The sequence below is a fragment of the Stegostoma tigrinum genome, chromosome 9 (assembly GCF_030684315.1).
Source record: "Stegostoma tigrinum isolate sSteTig4 chromosome 9, sSteTig4.hap1, whole genome shotgun sequence".
Lineage (NCBI taxonomy): Eukaryota > Metazoa > Chordata > Chondrichthyes > Orectolobiformes > Stegostomatidae > Stegostoma > Stegostoma tigrinum.
Window position 1 is genome coordinate 22,707,941 of NC_081362.1, and position 14,917 is coordinate 22,722,857.

Consider the following 14,917-nt stretch of genomic DNA (forward strand, 5'->3'; position numbering starts at 1 on the left):
AAGGAATTTTGTTACAGCTATATAAAGTCCAAGTTATACTGCTGAGTGCAGTTCAAGACTCCACACCTTAGAAAGTACATATTGGCCTTGGTAGGAATGTAATGAAAATCCAACAGATCGTCACTACAGCTCCTATGAGCAAATTGAACAACGATCCCATAAATTTCTTTTACTTATTGAAGTATAAATGGTTAAAGGGAGATTAGAGTGAGGCTTTTGAAATTTTCAAATAAATTGTTAGAGAAGAATGGAACATTTCAAAAAAAAGTTGTTGAAGGAGTCAAGAACAACAGACCATAGCCTTAAAAAGGATGTTAGATATATGAATTTCCTTTCCACAAGATGCATTAGATGGTAGCTCAATTTTTAAGTCTGAGATGATCAGACTTTTGTAATTCAAGCATATTGATGGACAAACTACAACAGATAGATTGAGTTAGAATGTGGATCAGCCAAGATTTCATTACATTGCGCAAAAATGGCTAAATAAGGTTCAGTCTACTTTTCCCCCCACAGTATTCCTTATTCATTGGTAGTACTGAACAGCTATTCTCGGAAACCCATTACAGGAGTCAAATCAGTGCTGTTACAAGGTGTTTATGTTTTGGTAGAACTGTTTAAAGTAAATCTGGAAGATTTAATCAGATACGAAAAGAAATTGGATGTTTTCCTAAATAAGCCTTCCTTTTTAAACATCCATTATTAATGCTGTTGAAATTGTCACAACAGCGTTTCCCTACTTGCACACTTTCATCAGCTATTTTATAAATTATCTCCTTTAAATTTTTGAAATTAGATCTTGACTATTTAGGAGTGAAATTGGGAAATTGGGCCAGAAGCTCAGGTTTGAGTCCCACCCCAGGACTTGATGGCCATGGACACTTCATTTGTAATGTGATCAAAAAAATTGATTATCAATTTGTAAATCCTTTCAATAAGCCTACAACAAAACAAGAAGAGTGGAATAGTCTCCTGGTCAGCCATGCATGGAGTAGAGTGGCAGCCCTCAAGCTACAGCCTGCGGTGACAGATCTATGCATGTGCTTTGTCTGTCTCAGAAGCGATTAAGCACAAGAGAAAGTAAAGGACGCAGATTAATGAAGCTGAGATGTAAATCAGTCACAACCTAAAAGAACAGGGAAATAAATGACTAAATCACCTTTTCCCATTACAATGTGCTGAAATTACAAGCTTTTACATTTAGTAAACATACAATTTTCTGGCTTTCACCATTCCAATAACAAGGTGGACAAACAGGAAGCCAACATTAGAAGAGTCTCTCATGGATCATTCATTGAATCACACAGGATATAAAGAGATTTCTACAGATCCACTCAGGAATACACAAATCTCACTCCAGCACTTGGAACATGTGACTGATCAACTGTATATTACTACATATTCTTACCTGTCTGGAAAGCTCCTTTTCATAATCTTGTAAGAAATTTTTGTCATCATCCTCCAATATCTCCACTGCATTGGGCTGTACGTACTCCACAAGAAAGACCTTGGTCACCACACCACTCTCTCGACCATCTCTAATAGTCAACAGAAATATTGCAGATGACAAAACTTGGTAAGGTTGTATGCAGAGCAAGTTTCAGGCCAGACAGATGTCTTGGAGCGTATAAGAGATGGCAGATGCAATTTAATACAGAAATGAGAGATGATGCATCTTGGAAGTAATAATGAGGGAATGTAACTGTAAGCAAATTTTGCAATTCCAAAAGCTGTGCAGGAACACAGAACACACGATTATACAGGTTAAGAGGAGCAGAAGTAGGAGTTTACAAACAAATATTTCAATGTGACAGGCCAAGTTGGAGCAGTTAAAAATGCATGTAGGTTCCAGGATTTTATAAACAGAAACATAGAACACATAGGGCAGGGAAGATACACAGAACCTTTATAAATCACTGGTTATGTCTCAACTGGAGTACTGAATCCAGTTACAAGCACCATGTTTTACAAATGAAGTCAAAGCCTTGGAAAGGATGGGAGGAAATTTGCTAAATAGTAGAAGGAACTGGGGACTTCAGTTTCATAAAGAGATTAAGAGATGGGATTGTTCTGCTTTGAGACGATTAAGGAGATTTAACAGGGAGGTTCAAAATTTATAAGGGTTTTGATTTGACAGAAAGAAACTTTCTGCTGGTAGGAAGATCAGTAACCGAAGGAAACAGACTCCAGATTATTGGCAAAAGAACCAAAGTGAGCAGAGATTGTTATTTAACATGGAAAATTGTTAAGATCTGAAATACACTGCCTGAAAGGATGATGAATGCTGATTCAATAATAACTTTTAAAACAAATTTGTACATATGCTTGAAAAGGGAAAAGAATGAGACGGTATAGAGAAAGAGTAGGGGAGTCAGATTAGTTGGAAAGTTCTGGCATAAAGCTGGCAGAGGCACAACGAGTCAAATAAGCTGCTTTGCTATGTATGATTTTCTGGCTTGTTCTTTTGGACTAATGTAAAATACTTTCAAATGATTTTAGTTTTTCTTTCAGGCAGTTGGGACGGTTACCGAGAAGCAGCAAAAGCTTTAATCGTTCCTCTGCCTGCTTGCAATGTGAATGGTTCTCTGTATTTTATGGTTGAGTTCTCCCCATAACATGGTTTCTTCACGAGTTGAGGTCTGCTGCCATTTACTGTGTAGTATATGTCCACATCGGGGGTGTCTATTAAATAAAAAGGGAAAAATAAAATTGTCATTAAAGTGTTTGCTTTTGTGGAAAGAAATTTTGTAGAAGATTTCTTGAAGGACAACTCAATAAACATAGAAACATAGAAGACTGGAGCAGGACGTGGTCTTTTGGCCCTTCAAACCTGCTGTGCCATTCTTCACAATTATGGCTGATCGCCCAACTCAATAGCTTAATTCTGCTTTCTCCGCATAACCTTTAATCTCATTCAGCCCAAGTGCTACATCTAGCTGCCTCTTAAATTCATTCAATGTTTTGGCATCAACTGCTTCCTGTGGTAATGAATTCCACAGGCTCACCACTTTTTGGGTGAAGAAATGTCTCTTCATCTCCGTCCTAAATTGTCTACCCCGAATCTCATACTATGACCTCTGGATCTGGATACACCCACCATCAGGAACATCGTCCCTGCATCTATCCTGTCTAGTCCTGTTAGAATTTAAGACTGTATGAGATCCCCTCTCATTCATCTGAACTGTGGTGAAGACAATCCCAAATAGTCAATCTCTCTTCATACCTCAGACCTTCCATCTCTGGAATCAGCCTGATAAACCTTCACTACACTCCCTCAAAAGCAACAGCATCCTTCCTCAGAACAGGAGACCAAAACTGCACCACTAGGAGTGGTCTCACCAAGGCTCTGAACAACTACAACAACACATCCTTGCTCCTGTAGTCAAAACCTCTCACAATGAAGGCCAACATACTATTTGCCTTCTTTACCACCTCCTGCATCTGCATGCCTATTTTCAATAATTGGTGCACAAGGACAGCCAGGTCCCATTGCATGCTTCCCCTCTCCCAGTTTATAGCCATTCAGGTAGTAACATGCCTTCTTGTTTTTGCCTCCAAAGTGAATAACATCACATTTATCCAAATTATACTGCATCTGCCAATTGATTTGTCCAACTCACCCATCAATAAACACATAGAGCTAGATCCCATATACACTCCATTGCAAAGGTAAACCAGAAGAGAGGTAATCAAGCTCAAAAGGCACCAGAGTTTAAATAACAGGTGGGAAAACACAACAGTGTTTCATTAGAGGCTGCACTGATGTTATCCAACAGGGTAATGAAACGTCTGCAGAACAATGAGCCAGCTTGGCGAGCCAAACAGCCACAACATTCACAACCTGAGCTACAAATCTACTCTAAAATCTAAGAGCATATTTGTCGAAGTTGTTTAAAATCAAGAAGTTTGTGGACAAGGAAGTAAAAACATCTTCCAGTCACTGAATGGTCAATAACCGGAAGACACAGATTTGAGTGGACTGATAAAAGAGCCAGAGTTGACATGAGATCAATGCTTTATTCAAACATTAGTTTGGACTTGGAACACACACGCACCATGGTAGGGTGCGGGTACATAGTTAGTGATAACCATTAAAAGGTAACTGGATAAATACAGAAGAAAAACAAATTGCAGAGATATGGAAAACAGAAGGGGATGAGATTAAGGGATTTGTCTTTGAAACAACTAGCATATAATTTATGGGTCACGTGGTTTCTATGCAGTACAATTCTATGCTTGTAATGTAGTCGAAGATTTGAAAGTACTCCACAGAAACAATTAGACACCAATCTGTCACCAAGTCAGAGGAGCTATTTGGACCAAAACAGATAGGTCTTAACAGAAACCTTAAAAGGAGGAGAGAGAGGCAGAGAGCTATGGGAAGGATTTCAGAGTTTAGAGACTGGTAGTTGAAAGCACAGCCATTGTTGATGAAGCAAAAAAAAATTAGGGATCCACAAGAGGCTAAAGCTGGAAGAGCTCAGAGACTGACTTTTGCATCTGGAAGCCAGTATACTTCCATGATTCTAATACTGAGGTTGCCCTCAAACTTTCACAATGCTAGAATCCACTCTATACCAACTATAGTCAAGCAACCACCTTTTGTCTTACCTGATTTGAGTTCAATGGGAGTGTTGGTATCAATTTCATTCTTGGGTTTACCAAGGAAAGGAATCCTCAACGGGATGATGTGAGGGACTGCAATGGACCCAGCCGTCATTCCTTCACAGTCACCTACAAGATGAGGCCAGAGACAATAAAACAAGAGACTGAACTTCCCAAACATTAATCCATGGCACGAACTTAGCCAGAAAGCCAGGTTAAAAGGAATGTAGTTCAAAGAGAGAATAAAGTTATTCAGGAAACTATGAATGACAGTACCTGAGTCTCACCAACAAACTGAAACTCAAGTAATTAAACTTATGAGCATAGAACCCAAAGTTGTAAATAACCCCTACAATCTACACTCAATCGTTTTGTTAATAATCATTTACTTCAATTATTCTTGTCATTACTACTACAATAATTATAAATTTCTCTAGTTAATACCAGTAATTATTCACAAAGATTAGAAATAATACCGCAGATTAATATATCAAACAAATTAATAGTATCATAACGAATACTTATAATACTTGGCATAAACAATACAATGAATATTTGTTAACTCAAAGTATCAACTACTCCAATAAATATTTAAAAATTACAATGATTATTACCAACTACATTGATTATAAATAACTCCAATTAATTGGTGATTCAATCATAACTCCAACAATGATCAATAATAGGTTTGTTTATTAATAATCCTGATTTTTCATATTAACGTGCAGGAAGTAATTATAATTATTAATGATGTAATAATTTTTTGTTCATCCCTCATTACCTTTCCTGTCAGTCATTTTGTTAATGACAGAGTAGCTCGCAAGGCCATTTCAGAGAAAGTTGAAAGGTAACAGTACTTGAGATAATGGGAACTGCAGATGCTGGAGAATTCCAAGATAATAAAATGTGAGGCTGGATGAACACAGCAGGCCAAGCAGCATCTCAGGAGCACAAAGCTGACGTTTCGGGCCTAGGGGTCTAGGCCCAAAACGTCAGCTTTTGTGCTCCTGAGATGCTGCTTGGCCTGCTGTGTTCATCCAGCCTCACATTTTATTATCTAGGTAACAGTACTTGTCTGAATTGGAACCATATATATACACTAGACTGGGTAAGAACTACAGACTTCTTTTCCTATTGGCAAAATATTAGTAAGCCTGATGGGTTTTACTGTATTGTAATGTAGTAGTTTTATAGCTCAAATATGGGGTATAGCTTTTTCTTTACTCCAGAATGATTTAATTAACACAATTTAAATTCCCCAGCAGCCCTGGTGAGATTTAATTTCAAGGGAAGGATTTCGGCTTTTGGATCTGGACCCAGAGTGCAGTCGCCAAACGGTGATTTTTCCCTGAACCGGCAACAGAAGACAAGGAGCACAATCACTGCCCAATTAAGAATGGCAGGTACTTGAAAGAAGCAGAGGCCTAGTCTTGCAGGTATAGGAGAAGGTACTGTGTCTTACCGCAATCCCCTCAGAAACTTTTAAAATACTCAGGCAAAGAATAGTCAGAGCTACCGTGCGATCTGACACACGTTTACTGGTTAAGGACCACAAGGCCAACCCGGAGTTGCCCACGGCGGTCTGCTAACGTGAGGCCACCTCCAGGTGTCAGGCCTGCCCCTGTCACTGTGGGATGGGATGAGGTGAGGGCCATAAGGCGGCTGAAAAAATCCAGTCAGCTTCTGGTAACTGACCTTTCACTTACATTTAATACTCTACTCCCCGAAACCCAAAGGTTCTAGCAAACTGGCAGGCCGACCAGCACCAAGTACACAACTGATGTCCCTTTTCCCCCAAAGCCTACTCCACTGTAAATTCAGTTTTGTATTTCTGGCTCTTACATCCAGATCTCAGGATTTATAATCCACCTCGATCCCCTTCTTGTATCAATTACTCATTATATTTTAGTACTTCATAGTAATAAACCCACCCAACCTTAGGCGAACTCTCTCCTGGTGCCGTTTTCACAAACAGCCTCGCTCCTAGCAACGCCGGCACTCCGCGGCTGCAGCTCCTCCGATGAGTCAGACCCCGTCGCCTGGCAACTACCACAAACAATCAAATCAACTCTTAGAGCGGTATTGGCAACGGAGCACCAGTGAACAACGCACGCGCAGTTAGAGTTTGGCCGAAGTGTTGGAGGAGGGGATTCAGGTGTGCTCAGGTAGCCGCGGGGAAGACCCAAACTCAGACCTGATTGGTTACAGTGGCCAGGGAATGCATTTAATTCCGTCCCATCAGTTCTTTCCTAAACCTCGGCCAATTGATGTGACTGCAGAGATTTAAAAAAAACTCTGACAGACATTGGGAATAACAAGGTGTAGAGCTGGATGAACATGGCAGGTCAAGCAGCATCACATAAACAGGAAGGCTGACGTTTCGGGCCTTGACTCTTCTTCAGAAATGGGAGAGTGGAAGGGGGTCTGAAATAAATTGGGAGAGAGGTGGAGGCAGATAGAAGATGGATAGAGGAGAAGCTAGGTGGAGTGGAGACAGACAGGTCAAAGAGGCAGGGATGGAGCCAGTGAAGGTGAGTGTAGGTGAGCTATTAGGGAGGAGATAAGTCAGTCCAGGGAGGACGGACAGTCAAGGGTGCGGGATGAGGCTAATAGGTAGAAGATGGGCGTGGAGTTTGAGGTGGGAGGAGGGAATAGGTGGGAGGAAGGACAGGTTAGGGAGGTGGGGATAAGCTGGACGGGTTTTGGGATGCGGTAGGGGGAGGGAAGATTTTGAAGCTTGTGCAGACCACATTTTTTACCATTGGGCTGCAGGGTTCCCAAGCGGAATATGAGGCGCTGTACCTGCAACCTTCGGATGGCATCGTTGTGGCACTGCAGGAGGCCCAGGATGGACATGTCGTCTGAGAAATGGGAGGGGGAGTTGAAATGGTTTGCAACTGGGAGGTATAGTTGTTTAGTGCGAACCGAGCATTGGTGTTCCGCAAAGCGGTCCCCAAGCCTCCGCTTGGTTTCCCTGTTGTAGAGGAGGCCACAAAGGGAACAGCAGATGCAGTATACCACGTTAGCAGATGTGCAGGTGAACACCTACATGATGTGGAAAGTCTTCTGCATTAATGTGGTGAAGCACAGTGCCCCAAAGTAAAAACTTCCCATCAGGATGAATATTGGCCACAACATTCAGCAAAGCCAAATGGGTCTTCAAAAAGAGCCATAAACCCTACTAATCAACCCGAACAGGTAAATCATGCCTTTTTAAAGATTTTAGCCAAAATATAGTATTTCTAAACGTACTTGTACTGTTTACTGCAGAGGTGCAGTCCAGATGATAGCCTCTTATTTCTGACTCAGAAGTTATGGAGTCAGGTCATGAACACAATATGGTACTCAGTGCAGCACTATTAGGGCTGGCTTCTTTCCAATATGATGTACAAATATGTTTCAGATAAGATGTCCTGTCTACTGTCTAAGGTAAACATAAAAATATTCCGTGGCATCACTGAAAAGAAGAGTAGGGGAGTTATACTCTAGAATCCTGGCTAATATTTATCCCTCATGAACAAATTAACAAGAAGATTATCAGATCACAATACAATTTTTTTTGGAAACTTGCTGCATACAAATTGTCTACTATATATCTTAGTTCTTACAACAGTGATTTTATTTGAAAAAGTATTTCAAAAGCTGTAAAGTGTTGAAGGACAGTCTACTGTTGTGGAACATACTATATAAATCTTTTTCTTTTTAATACATCTACAAAAAGAGTTTTGTTTCTTCAACAGAGACCACAAATCAATCTTGGGATCTTCTGGCATACTTGTAAACATGCAAATTTAGGAGCAGGGATAGACCACTTGGCCCCTCAAGCCTGATGCACCATTCTCCAAGATCGGACTGATCTGTTTACTGCAAATTTCTACCTCCCGCTAATAACTTTTTACTCCCTTGCTCATCAAGAATCCATCTACCTTTGTCTTAAAATATTCAAAGATTCTGCTTCCACTGCTTTTTAAAAATGTGAGTTCAAAAGACCTACAACGCTGTGAGGAACAAAAAATTCTCCCCACTTCTGATTTGAATAAGTGACCCTTTACGATGTACATTCTCCCATAAGAGGGAACATCCTTTCATATGCACCTGTCAAAACTGCTCAGGATCTTGTTTTTTGTTTCAATTGAGTCACCTCTTACTTTTATAAACATTGGTGGATACAAATATAGTCTGAAAACAATTCTTCATAAGACAACCTGCCCATTCAAAGTTATGGGGAGAGGAGGTGGACTTCCCATCACAACCAGATCTGCCATGGTCTTATTGAATGGGGAACAGGCTTGAAGGGTTGGATGTCCTACTCTTGCTTCTAAAATGTTATTTTCCCATGAATCTGATTGGCTGCCCAGAGTTGTCTGGGTGGTTGTTGGGTCCTCTAAACTCCAATAATATTGGCAGATAAACCACCGGGGGCCAAATAGTTTTTCTGTATAGTTTGCTGTATTCAGGTTTGGGCAGATTACAGCATGGCAGCAATGACTAATTTTATTTTTGTTGCCTCTCCTCCTCAGGATCCCACAAAATAACTGGTTCAGTTACCCATGGAATTGATCGTAGTGTGTGCAGAACAGGCACCAACCAGTTCCAATGTATTTAGCCTACTGGAAACCCATTTAAGCTATGGGGCCCTGTTTGCAATAATAAGTGGATTACTTGAATTGGTTGGGTGTTTTGGACACCTGGATGTAAGACTTTGTCAAAACATGTGCAGGTTAGGTCACTATACCCACTTGATGTTATTACTGCTCCCCTAATTACAGATACACTCACCCAATTCCTGCACCAACACCTTTACTTGCCTGCAATTGTTCAATCGATACATCCCTCCTCGGACCATCATGTTCCCACACCAGCCAAAGAGTGATTGCTGTACTCAGGATCAGTAACAATAGCTTGTATAAAAATAAGTAGTTTCACTGAATATAAAATATGGTAGCTGACAATTTGATTAGTTTTTTTTGTCATGTAAACAAACTTTTTGTGTCATTTCCATAATTGTTTGATGTAATTACTGACATAATACTACCTGACAGTGGAAGAAGATACCAAATTCCAAACTGCACATTTTTACTTTGAAATTACATAGTATCTATACCACAGGTCACTTGACTCTTCAGATCTATACCCGCATTTATATTCAACATTAGCCTCCCTCAACTCTGATTACACTTTATCATATGACCCCAGATGCTTATATTCCATTATGAATTGGGTATGCTATAAGTCATTAAAAAGGCATGTAAATTATTTTCCTTTTTAATAGCTGAGGCATAGCATATAAGAGTAGAGAGGTTATGTTAGAGCTATATGAAACACTAGTTAGGCCAGAAATTGAGTATTGTGTGCAGTTCTGGTCACCTCATTTCAGAAAGAATTTAATTGTCATCCAGTGGGCACAGAGGAGATTTACGAGGATGTTGCTGAATTGGAAAATCGCAGCTATGAGGAAAGATTGGAAAGGCTTGGATTGCTTTTCTTCGAATAGAGGAGGCTGATAGCAGATTTGATTGAGGTGTACAAGTTTGAGAAGGGTTTAGATGGAGAGGACACAAAGATCCTATTTGCCTTAGCAGAATGGGGCATACATTTAAAGTGACTGGTAGAAAGGTTAGAGGGGAAATGAGGAAACTGTTTCACATCCAGACATTCGTAGAGGGTCTGGAACTCATTGCCTGAAAAGTTGTGGAGGCAGAAACTTTTAACTCATTTAAAGGGTCTTTGATAGGCATTTAAATTCCCATAACCTCCAGATTTTAAGCACCAATTCCTAGAAAATGGGATTAGACCAGTTGGCTCACTTTCCAGCACTGTGGCCTTCTTTTGTGCCACAAACCTTTTTACATTATTGAGATATTTGAAAGAAGGAGTGTACATTTTATTATCTTGGATTCTCCAGCATGTACAGAATGCGGGTTACTACCAGTGGAATGGCAGTATATTGGAAAGCCAACATGAACATAATAGGTTGAATGGCTTTCTCCGATGCTGTAATGATTTTATCATACAAGTCACTTGTTACATTTATCATTGATATCTGCTTCAATCATCGCATTTAGAATTTACATTCTCAGCATTTTCTGTGTAAAGGAAATCTTCTGAATACTTTATTTTACCTGTTATTGGCTATCGTATATTTTTGCCCCCTCGCTGTGTACTCACACACAAGTGGAAACAGTTTCCCCCATCTGCCCTATTGAGCCGTTTTACAATTTTAAGACCTCTCCTCGGTCTACTCAGCCCTTTATTTCTAAAATCATTGTACCTGTCTATACCAATCACTAGATCATTTTTTCTAATATCAACATCTGGTTAATTCTGTAAATCCGATCACCCCAGTGTTTTTTTTTCTGCATTTATTCAGTACTTCACTATCCCTCCTGCAATGTGAAGACCAAAATTTGGATGGAGTACTCCAACTATGCAAGCAAAGTTCAATAAAAATGTAATAATACCTGTTGATTGTTGTTTTATTCTTTCCATAATGGACCCATGTGTTTTCTTTGCACACTTTATAGTCTTGAGAAGTTTTGTTGGTAATAACCTTCTTCAGGCTGTCTACATCTGAAGATCTGGAATTCCCTCACTAAAGCTGTATCAAACCATTTTTTTCCCTTATTCATTTGTGGGATTTGGGCATCTCTGGCTCGCCAGCATTTCTTGCCCATTCCTACTTGCCCTGGAGAAGGTGGTGATGAGCTGCCTTCTTGAATGACTGCGGTCCACCTGCTGTGGGTTGACCCACAATGCTATTAGGGAGGGAATTCCAGGATTTTTGACCCAGCAACAGTCACGGAGCGGCAATATATTTCCAAGTCAGGATGGTGAGTGGCTTGGAGGTTGTAGTCTTCCCATATGGCTGATCCCCTTGTCCTTCTAGTTGGAAGTAGTTGTCAGTTTGGAAGGTGCAGTCTGAGGATCTTTGGTGAATTTCTGCAGTGCAAGTTGTCGGTAGTACACACTGCTGCTACTGAGCATCAGTGGTGGGGGAGTGGATACTTGTGGATGTAGTGCTAATCAAGTGGGCTGCTTTGTCCTGGATGGTGTCAAGCTTCTTGAGAGTTGTTAGGGCTGCACTCATCCAGGCAAGTGGGGAGTATTCCATCACACTCCTGACTTGTGCCTTGTAGATGGTGGACAGGCTTTGAGGAGTCAGATGAGTTACTCACCTTGATTGACCTCCAGCAACCATGACCATCTTTCTATGTGTCAGGTATGAATCCAACCACTAGAGAGTTTGCCCCTTGACACCCATTGATTCCAAGTTTGCTATGGCTCCTTGATGCCACACTCAGTTGAATGCAGTCTTGATATCAAGGGCTGACACTCTCACCTTACCTCTGGAATTCAGCTGTTTTGCTCATATTTGAACAAACAAGGGTTCCCAAGCAGAATATGAGTCGCTGTTCCTGTAACCTTTGGGTAGCATTGTTGTGGTACTGCAGGAGGTCCAGGATGGACATGTCGTCCGAGAAATGGAACTGGGAGTTGAAATGGTTTGCAACTGGGAGGTGCAGTTGTTTAGTGCGAACCGAGAATTCTTCGTAGGTTATGTGGAACAATCCCTCTTACCTACCTATACTGACCCTAAACCCCACCTCTTCCTCCGTTACATTGATCATTGTATCGGCGCTGCTTCATGCTCCCACAAGGAGCTTGAATAGTTCATACACTTCACCAACACCTTCCACCCCAAACTTAAGTTCACCTGGACCATCTCCAATACCCCTCTCTCCTTCCTGGACCTCTCTGTTTCCATCTCTGGCAACCACCTAGAAACCAAGATCCATTTCAAACCTACCGACTCTCACAGCTACCTAGAATACACCTCCCCCCACCCATCTTCCTGCAAAAATGCCATTCCCTATTCCCAATTCCTTCATCTCCACCGCATCTGCTCCCAGGATGAGGCATTCCACTCCCGTACATCTCAGATGTCCTCATTTTTCAAGCACCGCAACTTCCCCCAATCAGTGGTCGAGAACACCCTCGATCGTGTCAGCCGCAACTCATCCCTCACACCCCCTCTCAACAATAACAACCAAACCAGAATCCCCCTCGTCCTCACATACCACCCCACCAACCTCCAGATCCAACCCATCAGCGTCCAACACTTCCGCCATCTGCAATCCGACCCCACCACTCCACATTTTTCCCTTCCCACCCTTATCTGCTTTCTGGAGGGACCACTCTCTCTGTGTCTCCCTTGTCCACTCCACACTGCCCTCCGGCACCACCACACCCAGCACTTTTCCCTACAACTGCAGGAAGCGCTACACGTGACCTTACATCTCCTCACTCACCCCCATCCCAGGCCCCAAGAAGACTTTCCACATCAACAGATGTTTACCTGCACATCTGCTAATGTGGTATACTGCATCCGCTGTTCCCGTTATGGCCTCTTCTGCATTGGGGAAACCAAGCGGAGGCTTGGGGGGGGGGCTGCTTTGCAGAACACCTATGCTCGGTTTGCACTAAACAATTGCACCTCCCAGTCGCGAACCATTTCAACTCCCCCTCCCATTCCTCAGACAACATGTCCACCTCGGGCCTCCTGCAGTGCCACAATGATGCCACCTGAAGGTTGCAGGAATAGCAACACATATTCCGCTTGGGAACCCCGCAGCTCAATGGTATCAATGTGGACTTCACAAGCTTCAAAATTTCCCCTCTCCTTACATTCCACAGTCAGCCCCGCTCGTCTCCAACTCCCTAACCTGTCCTTCCTCCCACCTATCCCCTCCTTCCACCTCAAGCCCCTCCCCCAACTCCTACCTACTAACTTCATCCCACGCCCTTGACCTGTCCGTCTTCCCTGGACTGACCTATCTCCTCCCCACCTACACTCATTTCTACTGGCTCCATCTCTGCCTCTTTGACCTGCCTGTCTCCTCTCCACCTATCTTCTCATCTCTCCATCCTCTACCCCCCCCCCCTCCCCTCTCTCCCTATTTATTTCAGAGCCCCCTTCCCCTCCCTGACTTCTGAAGAAGGGTCTAGGCTTGAAACATGAGCCTTCCTGCTCAGTCTGCTGTGTTCATCCAGTTCTACACCTTGTTGTCACTGAGCAGGTGCTGCTTGATAGTACTGTTGATGACACCTTTCATCACTTTACTGATGACTGAGAATAGACTGATGGAGTAGTAGTTGGCTGGGTTGGGTTTGTCCTGTTTTTGTGTACAGGACATTTGTGGACAATTTTCCACACTTTTGGTTAGAGGCCAATGTTGTAACAATACTGGAACAGCTTGGCTTAGGGGAGTAACAAGTTCTGGACCATGAGTCTTCAGTACTATTGCCAGAACGTTGTCAGGGCCTCTAGCCTTTGCAGTATCCAGTGTATCTTAATGCTTAATTTTTTTGACAAATATTTAGATTACCAGTGATTGATTTATTTGTATTCCCCAAAAAAACTTTGTTCCTTGTCCCATCTTTTTAATGTGAGAATTTGAATCTGAAATGCATTAACTTGAAGGGGTGGTGGAATTGGATTTTGGACTAACTTCCAAATGGAACTTGTATAAATAATAATACAAAATGTAGGTGCTCTGCATAAATAGCTTCAGGTGAGGAGAAGATGCATGATTAAAAACTAAAAGAGCCAAAAGGTTGCTGGGTTATGGTACTCCAGTTGGTTTCAAGTAAACGGCTGTCTTCACAGTTATTGGTGGCGTGAAGTTGCTGCAATTCCGTAATAAAAACTGAAGTCACCACATAAAGATAAGTTTAGTGATCAGTCTCTCAACACTTTAATCCGGTAAGTGTTAAATTGATGGGAGTAACTGTGTGGCTCAGCGAATTATTTACAAGCATTTTATTTTTACTTTGTTTGCTCTTGCTCTTAACCCGAAATTTCTCCTTCTCTTCCTCACCCCCGCCTTTTTCTTGTGCGCCTAATGTGAAATTAAACTTCAGTCACATTACACTTATTCTTCCTCACTCTTGCTCCCGTTATTAAATTGCCTTAAATCTAACTAGTGAATGAGATCCAGTTTTGTTTACAAAAACAGGTTGCTGGAAAAGCTCAGCATATCTGGCAGCCTCTGAAGAAAAATTTAGAGTTAACGTTTCGGGTCTACTGACCAGTTTCTTTTGTTTAACCTTGCTGCACCATTAATATATCCTACATAAAGCGACTTGCCATGCAAAACAAAGCTAAATCGTAAACTAAATTAATGTATTTTTAATGCATCCTTTTTCCGCTCCCAGGTTACTCCCGGAGGGATGGTAAACGTGTTGTCACGTGATTGTGTTTCAAAGGGCGAACAGAGTCCGCAAAAGCGCCAAACCCTGGTTAGGCCCCAGC

The 14,917-nt window shown here is 41.7% G+C and overlaps 1 protein-coding gene across 7 annotated transcripts in view; it reads right to left on the reverse strand.

Moving 5' to 3' along the window:
• The window catches only part of dzank1 (double zinc ribbon and ankyrin repeat domains 1), a 101,439-nt gene extending 94,721 nt beyond the window's left edge, over positions 1-6,718 (reverse strand). For 4 of the 7 annotated variants that reach the window (XM_048536267.2, XM_048536270.2, XM_048536273.2 and 1 more), the window contains exons 1-4: positions 6,542-6,717; positions 4,612-4,734; positions 2,529-2,682; positions 1,409-1,538 (exon numbers count right to left, since the gene is read on the reverse strand). In XM_048536267.2, the coding sequence (XP_048392224.1) occupies positions 1,409-1,538; positions 2,529-2,682; positions 4,612-4,720 (393 nt within the window). In that variant the 5' untranslated portion in view covers positions 4,721-4,734; positions 6,542-6,717. Of the gene's footprint in view, positions 1-1,408; positions 1,539-2,528; positions 2,683-4,611; positions 4,735-6,311; positions 6,408-6,536 lie in introns of those variants that run through there. The other 3 variants (XM_059648410.1, XM_048536268.2, XM_048536269.2) reach the window with 3 other exon arrangements.
• Positions 6,719-14,917: the final 8,199 nt, after the last annotated feature.